Genomic DNA, 12474 nt, shown 5'->3' with positions numbered 1-12474 from the left:
GCAGAGCCTCCAGAGTTCATATATACCCCTGAGAAGGCCAAGAAGAGCTTCCCCCTGCTCTTGGAGGGGAATTTACAATATCGCAGAGGCAGGAGACAGTCAGGTGAGTTATGAGACTGATGAAAAATTGACTGGTTGTTTTCAAGATTACACTGGCAGACAACAGAACTTTTTCAGCACTTAAACCAAACACAGCTGTTTTGTAAATGGAATACAGAAACCAGGAGCACACAAAAAAATCTAACTGATAAATTACTGGTTGAGTGAGAAGGTTGGACTGTGGCCATTTCTCATTTTATATATCAAAAAGGGTGCCTTTATTTGGACTTTGCCATCCTGGGGTTAGACTCAGTCCTGTAATGTATTAAACCCCTTTAGGATAATGGCATTTTGTTATGTGAAAAAAGTGAAAACAATTGTGAAAAATGTGTGTTTCCTGAGAAGTAAACAAAAAAATATGCCTATTGGTCTAGCATCTTTTATGAATATGCTTGGAAATGATACCTTTTCTCCTTATTTTTAAATCTCAGCAACTTTGTCTTTCTCAGCCCCTGCGAAAGACATCGAGACAGCATTTCAGCAGAGTGGTATGTATCTTTACCTTTCCTAGCATTATAACCGTATCTGCTGTGAGCACCTTATTGATCCAAATTACAATGAGATTTATGCAGGTAAATTGTGTAAGTCAAAGAAATCAAAGTCAAAAAAAGTGTGATTCACAGTGCAATAAAAAGTGTACTGAGATGTAGAAGTCCAATACATATTAAAGTATGCATGCCTGCATGGGCGAATGTATTAGCAACAGTCAATAGTGGTCAGAGGGCAGATTGTCAGATATTCAGATGCAGTATGCACAGGTGTGGTCAGCTGGGGGGGGGGGAAAGTGTGTGTGTCCTCCACTGGTTTGTGAATTTGATCCACTACTCCTCATGCAACAGCATATATTTTCTTCTTTTATGAAGCTCCTTATAGATAGGAATGCTGTTCATTCACAAAGCACCACTCAAGTGCCATGTTCATATTTTTTAAGAATTTTGTCTTTTAAACTGCCAATGGACATTAAATGCAACTACTGATTTCATATGAGGGAAGAAAAAAAAAGTTAGTCTTTCATAAAAAACAGTGTTTATAAAATTCTTGCTAATATGCCTTAAATGCTCAACGTCTCTATTAATGTCCGGCTGTAGTATTTTTAACAAATCCAGATCCTCCAATCTAATCTGTCTGTGTTCTCTTTTGTCTCATCATTCCTGCTGGCTGTGTGCTTATGGATGACAGTGAAGCTGAAGGTGAGCAGTCTCATTTGTCTTCTGTTGGGATTGTTGGGACCATTTGTGTGCAATACAACCCATCCTGATATAATTAAACCTGGATTAGATCAAGAATCCCCCCCACCTGCCAATAAGTGCACAGTGAATACTATTTTCTTCCAGAGACTTCCAAGAACAGATAGAGAGTAATTTGTAATTGAGAAAATGGGTCCAAGTTTTGTTTTAATCTGTTCTTTACTCATGTTGAATTTAAATAGTACTGTATTAATGAGTACCACTTTTCTTGGCTAATGGTTACACACAAAGGAGCATGGCTATAAACCTAAACCTGTGATACTGACACCTATTGGTGCAGACACAGCCCTGCAGATAAATTATCAGTAAATGAAGATTTCTCTTGGTCAGACACACAGCTTCTGAAAAAATGTTAAATGCAGCCTGTTGCCTTGATCAGCCTGGGTGGATTTAATGTGTGCAACACACAACGTTCTGCTTCATTATTCAACTTCATTAGCCTTTGTTTACTTATTTATAAATATATCTCCGGGAGTCAACATGGCTTGTTATGTTTTTCTTAGCAGACGCCTTTAACCAAAGTCACTTACAGATACTTATCTAAAAACATTTTATATTACACATAGTGCAATTAAGTACAATACATCTCGCTAATATATCTGATGATTGTTGTCCATACCAGTGTGAGATCTTTTTTCCTGTTTGTGTCTTGCAGGCATGTAGTGAGGGCGAGCTGTGCCCCTCTGCAGATGGGATCGGCTCCTCGAGCAGTGCAAGTACGTTGGCCTCCTCAGTCATCGAGGTGGAGGCTGGGCAGGATGACATGGGCCTGGGGCTGGGGCTGGGGCTGGGGCTGGAGGGGGACATGAGCCCCCCCACCCTGTCCATCACTGAAGAGATCCTGCAGCTCATCAGTCAAAGCCAAGTCCGGGAGAGCCTTGTGGACTGCCAGGTTGAAGAGGTACACACACACAAATTCGAGAGATTACTGTAGAGCAAAAAATCAGGGAAGATAAATTTGTCTGTCAAGCTTGTTAGGGACATAGCAAGGATACAAAGATTTTAAAAAAGAGAAATCCTGAAGAGAAATCCTGACTTTCTGTTTCAATCATTAAAATACACATGCTTCCAAGAACGATTGGACTTGGGCTTACATGTCATTCTTTTCTGAAGCAGAATAGGTAGTTAGCAAGGAAAAATATGTAATGAAAATGTAATTCTGCTTCTTAATTATACATTTTTTAAACAACAAGGTTTTGGAACCTATGTTTTTCTGCAGATTTTATCCGAGAGGGAGCCAGTGAATGACAAGTCAGCTGTGGAAGAAGTGGGTTCCATAGCGCAAGAGAAGAATGAAGAGGAACTTTGTCCAGTACTGGAGATTGTTGGGGTTAATGAGGACAACGATAGTGCAGAAAATGTCGACAAAGGGGAAACCGTTGTGCCGCCACTGACAGGAGAGGAATCTAAAGCAGAGACGGTAGAACCACTTCTTCCAGCCAATGAGTCTTCAGAAGAGGAGGACCATGGAAAGGTGGAGTCCGGGCCTTCTCCTTTGCATATGCTAGAAGAACTTGGGGTAGCAGAAGAGACTGCAGCCTTGGCAGGGAATGCTGTAACCCTCACTGAACTGCACAGGGAGATGGACCAACCTAGGTGTGAGGCCATGCAAGAGCATCAGCCCAAAAAGCCCCTCCTGCACTCGTCTCCAGTTCCAAGCAGTGATGGCCCTCACACAACCTCCGTCGAGGAGCAGCCAGAGAGCATCCTTGGACCTGGTGGGTCCCCCGACCAGAAACCTCTGAAATACGCTGACACATTGGTGGGAGGAGTGCCCCTATCTAAAAGGGAGGCCAACCTGACCAAGAATGACCGTATGATCATCGAGAAGATTAGGAACTACTATGAGACAGCAGAGGTGTCTGGAGCCCACCTGAAGAGGAGGAACAGCATCTCCCACATCCCCACCGGCCTGGTCAAAGACTCTGTTACCCGGTTCGATGTTTTTGTTCAGCAGGACAGCCTCTGCGAGTCGGAAAGTGGCCGGTCAGAGGAGGGCGAGATCGATGCCAACCCTGTCTCTCGAGTGGACCTGCAGGCTAGTGATGGCACCGAGCTAAGACTGAGGCCTGGGCTGCATAACCCTGCAGCTTTTGCCCCTGCCGAGAAGGAATTAGAAGACCAGGAGTCACCAAGAAACTGCGAGGAAGATGATGACAAGTGTGAACCCGAGTGCAAGTTCCAGTCCTGTACTGAACTGATGAAAGTCTGGAAGGAGAAAGAGAAGAAAGGGAGCACTTCCCCTGGCGAAGAAGGAAAGCATCACCACTTCAGGACAAAGAGGGCTGAGGATGGAGAAGGCTCCAGTGACCACAGGCCCAAACACACCAATGGGCCATTAGTGATCATTGATAAGCTGGATACAAAGGCTGCCAGCACAAAGGCTGCCCCCAGACAAGAGTGCCAGAACATGACAGGGAATGGCTCAGAGAATCCAGAAACACTGCCTTCATCCCCATCTGAGAACAACGCCAGTGATCTCAAAACTGTTCTTAGTCAGGATCTGGAGGACACCACAGCTCACGGAAAGGCAGTGTTTCACCCAAAGCTCAAGAAGGTACTGCCACTGGGGCCAAATGACAGGACTCTCTACAGCACAGCCCCAGACGTCACCGGGATCTCCTTATACGAGGGAGGGGATATCTGTCTTTTGGAAAACTCAGAGAAGATCCTGAACAAGGTGCAGATGCTGGCCCGCATGTACAGCGCCAAGATCGGGCGCATGAAGACACCGCTTCACAAGAAAGCATTGGAAGGCAGGGGGCATTCGGGGAGCAGAGGGGAGCACAGAGAGATAGTGCCACAGCAGCAGGGGAGAAGGGCGCCCAGCCAAACTCCAACAGGTGAGAATGTACAACTTGCAGCTTAGTAGAAAAGGACAGCAAGGACATGAAAGTAAATACAATTTGTATCAATGTATGATTGATTTTAAATCATCTTCAGTTGGTTTGAGATTAAAATCTTGAAACCTGCCTTATTTAAATTTTCCTGTTATATTTCTCTTTTGCAAAATTTAGCATTTTTGCTTCTAAACCACTAAATAAAAGGATTACATTTAAAGTGTATCACTACTGAGAAGCATCCAATCTGGTTGTACCAGTAATTGTTTATAGTTGCTGAATCAGTGTTCAATTTGAAATGAGTAAAGATGTCATAGAAGTATGCATCTAATCTTTATTGAATTACAATGGTATGGTACAGAGGTTTCCAAATCTTCTACGTTTAATATCATTTAATCTGTGCACAAATTAAGAATTTATCTCCATTTTGAAACACCATTTTAGCTGTTCTCCCTCTACACTTGAAACATTGCATTTCAAGTACTCTTGGGGGAAGAGAATTACAGATTCAAGTGTGTCCTGGGTGATATTTAATTTCTTGTGTGTCAAGGGTAAACTACAAACTTGTATTACACACAAATTCTGGTTAAAAATGCCACCTAGGGGGGGTTGCGTTACCTTATTACATTACGTTACGTTATTGCTTTGACCATTGGGCTTGTGACTGCTAGGCTTGCCATTGTTCCGAGTCAATTCATTACCAGTGCTTTTTAATCTTAATATCTTATGAAGAAATGAAAGGGGCCAATGCCTGGCTTTCCACTGTTCCTTGATGTAAGGCCTGCAGATAGCACATTGATCTGCTTTTAGAGAACTTGCAATGTAACCATGAGTGTGTATGCAATGAGTGTGTTCAACCATATTTAATTCCCCACTGATGCATTTATCTGTTGCATAGAACAATCATGCTCTGAAAATGAGGAATAGCAATTAAGGTAAAACAGGCATATAGATGGAAATGTAGAGCACAGGCATTGATGCAAGTGAAGGAGAATAATGAAATCCATATGGAAATAACTATAGCACTACAATTACAGCATCAGGTGACTGGATACTGCAGAGGACTATGTCATCTAGAAAGTATTTTTTTTCCCCACCTTCTCCACAGTATTTTTTTTTAATTTCTCTTCTATAGCAACATCAAGGTGCAAATATTTGCTCATGACATATTTTGGGACTGAAAACTATTCTGTGTTCTGTGATGTGCAATACCCCTATGCAGGTAGCGGTAATAGGCATTGGTAATAGCCTACACTGATAAAAAAAATGTTTGTACAATGTTAATCCAAAATGCAGAAAACTGAGGTTTGAGTATGGGTAATGTCCCATTGTATAACAGAAAATTCAGTTGGAAGTAGTCATTAAATAGTAATTGTTTTGTCCAAAATGTATAATCACTTATCTTATCATAATGTATAATGTATCTTCTTACATTATGCCCCCCAAAATAATTGTAATTATTTGTATGTCTGTAAGCCACATGCAGAGAACTTGTAGGTATATTATGATTCTCCACACTGTTTCTGCTGTGTGAAGTGTAACACCTCAAGCTCTACAACAGTAGTCAATAGGTGGACCGCGGGCCAAATCCATACCGCCAGAAGATTTTGAATGGAACGCAAGAATAATTTAAATTAAATTATTATCGTGATTTATTTTTTATTTTTTAATGTATTGTTTAGGAGGTTTGTTGCACTCTGTGCTTGTTATTGTGTGGAATCTAGATTCCTGGTTCGGTGTCTCTATACACATTCTGGACTGGGGCAAGAGCATCACTTTGTACTTGTCAAAGCACAGGTATTCGGTTTGTTTTCCTGATTTCTATAAATAAACAGCTAAACTGCGGATTGTTTGACGTGTGGACATATTTCAACCTCCAAAATATAGAAGTGCACAGACGACCGGGGAGGGGGGAGCTCACGGTGCCATAGCTTGTATTCACCTAGAAACTCTTACATCAGTGGTGGAAACAGATTATTTCCAATGAAGATGCATATTTCTAGCAGGTGCACAAATAGAAAATTGTACATCCTCACCCGTTACAATTACATAGCTCCACCAAAATAGATTTCGGTGATTGATAAGCACCAGAAACCGTGTCTAGTTTGCATGTATAATCTTGGTTGATATGTGATTTTTCGCTGGTGATTTTTGCTGGTTGTGAAGCAATGGTATGTTTGAGTCCAAATCTGCCTGATTTAATGTATTTCATTAAGTGTTTCGACTTCAAAATGACTCAGAATCGCATATTTCAGGTCTCTAAATTTCAAAGTCTTCTGGGGGAGGACCCCCACACCCCTCCTGCCATGAATTCTTCATTCCTTTTTGCCCTCATTTTGCAACATTGATTATGAACAGTGTACAATGATAAAGGGAAGTGGTAAAGACTTGAATCTAATAAGACATGAAAATGCTTGAAAGTTTCTATTATGTTTATCTATATGCCTACAATAATATTTAACAAATTTAAAACAATTAAATGTGGGCTAAAAGCGCTTTAATACTTATATTTACATTTATTTACACATTTTATTTTTGTACTTTGTCAAATGAATGTACTAGATATAAGCAACGGGGTATATTACTAATTCACAGAATTTTGTGTGTGTATATTTTTTATTTTTCATGGAGTAGAAGGTAATTGACAGGGTTTGGGAAATGGCTAGATTAAGTTCTGAGATGTGAAACCAAATAAGCAAGATGGAGCAAGCCGTCTCCACTGATATATAACCTTATGTGTTTTTGTTATAATTTGATCCTTTTCTGTTGTTCTCTCAGGTGTTCCTGTGGTGCCCAGGGAACCACAGCTGTATGGACATGTCCTGATCCGAGAGCAGTTGTCCCCAACTTACCTCCAAGAAAGCAGATGTATCATCACCATTCCCAGGGAGAGCGCCTCAGAGCTGGAGGGCATCTGCCCAACTCCTTCTCCTCCTCCATCCCCTCCTCCTGCAAACCAATCCGAAGGACTTGCAGAGACAGAGGAAACATCCGGACTGGATTACAAAACTGAGAAGGATCTCCCTGATGATGACCAACAAGCGCCACATCCCCTTGACATGCACTCTCCTGCAGAATTTCCTAACCTGGAGACTACCTCCTTGGGGACTTCAGCAGACAACAAATCAGTGAAAGGCCACCGTAGTGAATCGGTTTTGAAGAGTGAAACTTTGACAAATTCATCAGGCTCTAAATCTTTTTTGGGAAACACCGACAATCCTCTACAGGTTGCAGCCAAGTCCTTGGATGCCAGTCATAACCTATCAGAAAAGAAAGTCCACTGTACTTCAGGTTCTGAAACTGAAGACCCCCTTTCAAGGCACTTTCTGGATGTAGCACCTATTGAAAAGGACACTGAAACAGCAGAGTACACATCAGTCCGAGAAGAACCCCTGCCATCCTCCTCTAAAATGGGCCAGCTCCAAAATGAATGTATCGATATGCAGCAAAGGGAGGCAGATGAGCCCTCCACAGACACTGAAGAAAAGGGATGCATGTTCCATTCTGAAGATGAAATGGATAACTATTCACAGCACTCCTTCGGTGAACCAGAGTATGAGAATGAAACAACGATGGGCATGCTCAACATTGAACAGGAACAGGTAAACAACATTGGGACTTCCCCTTCTGAGCAGGTGGCTGAAGAAAGTTCTGAAGTTCCTGGAATACCCACAGACTGCAACAACAGACAATGCCCTGCCCCCACCTCATCCATCTGCCTTTCTTCTGCTACTGAGAACTCTGAGAATGTTTTGAACACAGCAAACACGTTAGATGAAGGGCCTTGTGAAGGAAATCTTGCTGCACAATCTTCCTTGAAGCTGAAAGTCGATCACATGGGACAAGTTGATGTGTCCTCCATTTCTCCACAACATACACCAATGTTTGAGGATGCCATAGAGGTGTCTCCATTGGCAACTCCAACTGGCCCTTCACCTACAACATGTCCTACAAAAGAGACTTTGGCCCCTGATGTGAGAGAAGCTATAGATCCTAACCTTGTTGAAGGTGACAGTTTGTGTCGGAACCAGAGCTTAGCTACTCAACTGACTGAACTAGCAGACAGGCCAGCTTCACATTTTTCTTCAGACCATCTGCCAAAGTTCACGAGCCAAAGACCACCTCACTTACCCACCACAAGAGGTAGAAGGAGCCTACCAGTGACAATGGAAGGACAAGGATTGCCATTCCTCAGTCCAAGGTTTGTTCTTTGATTTATGCAGTTTTGTAGTACTATTACACAAATGAGAAGCAAATTATAAGCACTGAAATGCATCTGCCTTTGCTTTTGAGGATTTGCTATATTCGCAGGTTAAGTCCTGTTGGATTTTAATGCATTATCCTATACCTTAATGGTTACCTTCGTTTCTGGTTTTCTTTGTGTTGTAAGTGATAGAAATACAGCTATAGAGGTTGACTTTCAGGGAAACCTGTTTGATAGTCCATTTCGATCCTTATCTGAATTAAATATGGAAAATGCAATACTAAATATACTGTGAAAGAAAACTAACATCAAAACAAAGGGTTATGAGAAGGAACATTTTCACACAGAAATATCTGGGCCGACTAACTATTTTTGTACTTAACGTTTGTTGATATTTTCTTTTGTGCCTTTAAAGGGATACTTTGGTATTTTGACATTTTAGCCTGATTGCTTACTCACCCAGAGTTATACAAATCAATGGAAACCTTTTTTAATTCTGTGCATCCAGTTTGAAAAAAATATATATTTTTTTGTTTTGTTAGCTTAGCATGATTGCTGTAAGTCAATGGTCACAAAATGCAGACTCTCATAAAATGGCTAATAGACCTTTTAAATAATCAAAAGCTGGGTGGATGGCACATTTGTACATTAAGTATTCTATACAAGTCTGTACAAAATCAGCTGTGATGAGGTCGGTGCAAGGATATGCTCGCTGTGCACGATTGTAAACACAGAGAGCACAGGCATAACCGAAAGTAGTCCGTCAATAAGGAAGTATGTGGAAATTAATTTCTTATGATTACCAGTAAATTAACTATTAATTTACTATTTATAGTAGTGTAAAACTACAAATGACAAACGGCCAAACTTTTGAATATTTAAAAAGTCTATTAGCCAGTTTTAGCAATCGTGCTAAGCTAACAAAACAAAAACAAAAAAATTCTTCAAACGACGCACAGAATTTAAAAAAAGTTTCCACTGATTCGTATGACTCTGGGTGAGTAAGCAGAAAAAATTGATGCAGCCCTGGTCCATTCCTAGAGGTTGGGAACACACTGTCTTTCTTTGCTGTTGCAGGTTGCCATCTACCCCCCTTCGATGCAGAGATGGTGCCTTTCTAGATGCATCCCCTGGCAACGCAGGACAAACTCCAACTAGAAGATCAAACTCAATCCAAAACTCCAGTACCTCCTGGGAAAAGCCATTAAATATTCCATCCTGCGACAGCCATGAGAGCAAACCACCCACCTTTACTCCTGGACTTCGTCTCCGGTCCCCGTCTCCCAGTGGCAGATTCCAGTCTCCGTGCACTTCTCCCAGTTCCACCACTTTGACCAAATCACTGGCAGCTTCCTGCATCAGCCAGACCATAAGCCTGGCCAAAAGGAATGCACGCTTGCAGCCCACACTCCCATCCAACTCAAGTCCCCAAAATCCCTCTGTCTCCCTACCTCCTCCTCCTTCTGGAACTGGTCTGAGGTTAAGATCCCCCTCGCCCAACCTGTCTTTGGGTTCCCTTCAGAGCTCCCGTTGCACAGTTCTGACCAAGACTGATAGAACTTGTCCAGGGGACACTGCCCCAGCACGTTTTGAGAGCTCCCATTCATCATCCCACACAAGTCCTTCTCGAATGCTGCCTCCTCCACACTTCCGCAGCCAGAGGTCCATCTCGCCCTCACAGCCAGTCAGCCTCCAGCAGACTCCCTCTCCAGTGCAATCCAGAGCACTCGCCTTAGAGCTTTCTCAGCACAGTAACTCCAATAACAACAACAACAACAACAACAATAACAACAGCAACAATGGCAGTATCTACAACACAGCTCGGCTGTCATCTTTAGCCAGTCACGGTCAGGCTGCAAGAGTGTCTATAAGCTCACACAATCAAGTAGCCAGGCCGTTTTCTTCAGCCTCCGAGCCAAGCTCTCGAGTCCAGTCCCCTTTGCCTTCATGCACCAGGATCTGCTCCCCGCCCCCCGCCCAGCTGACGCAAACAGCGCCAGACTACCCAAGCCTAAAAGCCAAGCCCCCTCACCCTGCTAACCCCAGAGGCTCTCGTTCCTTCACGCCTCTATGCCTCTCTCAGAACCGCTCGGGGGCGTCTTCTGTGTGCTCCTCGCCTCCTTGCACGAGCCCGGGAATCACCTCGCCCCCCCCTATAGGGGTGCCACCAAACACGTGGGCTGCCATTCCCCAACCTCTGAGCCTGAGGAGACCCCGAGGCAACAGCCTGCCTTTCATCAGTCTGACAGACAGACCTCCCAGCCCTGCCACACCATTCTCTAGGAAGTCGTGGGGAGGCAGCGGAAACCTGGCTCAGAGATCCATGAGCCTCAACCATGATTCGGAACTGCCTAGCCCCAGTGGGGCTTATAACAGCCCTCCTACCTGTCTCAGCCCGGGCACCCTGTCTCCCAGCAAGCCCAGATCTCGCAAGAACAGCCTGAGCACACAAGAGTACACCAGCATCACCTGGCCAGCTGTGCAGGAACTATTGACCAAATACGATGTATCTGACAACAGGGACTGCTCTCAAAGTGTTGGCCAGGATGCATTTTCCTCAGCTGGGTTGGGTGACGCAGATCTGAGTGACGCCAGTTTTAGGAGCAGCATCATCTGCGCCTATGTGAACAGCGCTTCTGCTTCCCAGCCCTGTTCCCCGCCTCCAGAAATTCCCAGCCCTTGCTCAGATGGCGAGCAAGGAGATTCTGCACAGACTCGCGGCAAGGGGCCGCTGAAAACGAGCTATGCCACCACGGTCAACCTGCAGATCGCAGGCAGCGGAAGGATCACGGCGTTCAGCAACGCGCAGGTCAGCCTGACCCAGACTCTCGTGCCTGTTTCTGAAACGCAGAGCAAGAGACGGGTCAGCATTACCGGGTGTAATGTTCTAATATCTCAGAACTGCAAACGGCTTTGATGGATGGCAGCAGCAGACTCCATGAATTTTCCTTTTCATCTTTTTGTTCTACACTCCAGTACGAAGGGGTTCTAAGTTTTAAAGAGAGACTAAAGCATAAATCCACACTCTGAATGAAACCAAATATGTTTGCATTCAGTTCACATATATATTTTATTTGTTTAAACTATGTGTATCCTCCTCACGATGTGAAGAACCAAATTCTGTGTTTTGTCTATTTGAGGGAGAACAATCCCATCTTGGCTTGACGTGCAAACCATTGCACTGACTCTTATTTATGAAGTGTGTTTGTGTGTGTGTGTGTGTGTGTGTGTGTGTGTGTGTGTGTGTGTGCGTGTGCGTGTGCGTGTGTCTGGCACTTAATGCTGTTTCCTAACTTGCACAATGTATGGAGGTATTTTAAGCTAAGTGTCTGACGCGTCTGTAATATGAACTTTTATTTCAGGCTAAACTGAGATGTTAATGTTTTTATATATAAGAAATGAATATGTCTGTGTCCTGTCGTAAAAATAATAATAATAACATTTATAATAATAATTGTGGATGTCTTCTGTGCACATTGACAAATGCATCACCAAATTTCAGAAATGCAAAGTAAGGGAGCTCAGCACTCATGCTTGCTATAATACAAACAAGTCAGAACTATCCTCTTTTTTCCCCAGGGGATTTTTCCAAACATCCATATACTAACTTATCCCAGCTTTGAGTATAAATTGGGACACTTCAGTGGTATTCCCATGATGTAAAGAATGGTAGGCTTCAAAATTAATTAATAGGTGCCGATCTGAATTAAATCCTGGCGTTGCGAAACAGAGCTAAGACATATTCTGTTTGAATTGTCCATTGCTGGGTCGCTCCAAGACCTACAAATGTAAAGTTTTTTCCTAAGAAAGCTGCTAATTTAATGGAAATCCACCTGCAGTCTAGTTTGTGAGATCTCAGAATTTTCTCAGGGCGGTTGGGCTCAGGCCATTGTTTCACGTTTCTGCTGGAATGTCACAACATCTACCAAATCTCTATGAAGCCAAAAAAAAAATAGGCAGAAGCAAAGTCTGAAAAACATCTCCATGCAGTTTACTATGGATTTGTGCCTTTGTCCATAAGATAAAATAAACTTTCAGCCTTCTCTGAATGAACGTGATGCATCTACATGCAATTCTGTGCTTT

General features: G+C 43.1%; 1 protein-coding gene across 1 annotated transcript in view; it reads left to right on the top strand.

The window, feature by feature from the left end:
* The window catches only part of plekhg2 (pleckstrin homology domain containing, family G (with RhoGef domain) member 2), a 53310-nt gene extending 41466 nt beyond the window's left edge, over nt 1-11844 (top strand). The window contains exons 14-20 of the mRNA XM_066705717.1: nt 5-103; nt 531-587; nt 1279-1289; nt 2002-2247; nt 2566-4189; nt 6965-8387; nt 9468-11844. Coding sequence (XP_066561814.1) covers nt 5-103; nt 531-587; nt 1279-1289; nt 2002-2247; nt 2566-4189; nt 6965-8387; nt 9468-11307 — 5300 coding nt within the window. The 3' untranslated portion in view covers nt 11308-11844. The remainder of the gene's footprint in view (nt 1-4; nt 104-530; nt 588-1278; nt 1290-2001; nt 2248-2565; nt 4190-6964; nt 8388-9467) is intronic.
* The last annotated feature ends 630 nt before the right edge of the window (nt 11845-12474 follow it).

This window comes from Amia ocellicauda, chromosome 5 (assembly GCF_036373705.1).
Source record: "Amia ocellicauda isolate fAmiCal2 chromosome 5, fAmiCal2.hap1, whole genome shotgun sequence".
Classification (NCBI taxonomy): Eukaryota; Metazoa; Chordata; class Actinopteri; order Amiiformes; family Amiidae; genus Amia; species Amia ocellicauda.
Note: the sequence above shows the minus strand (reverse complement) of the source record. Positions and strands in the feature narration are given on the sequence as shown.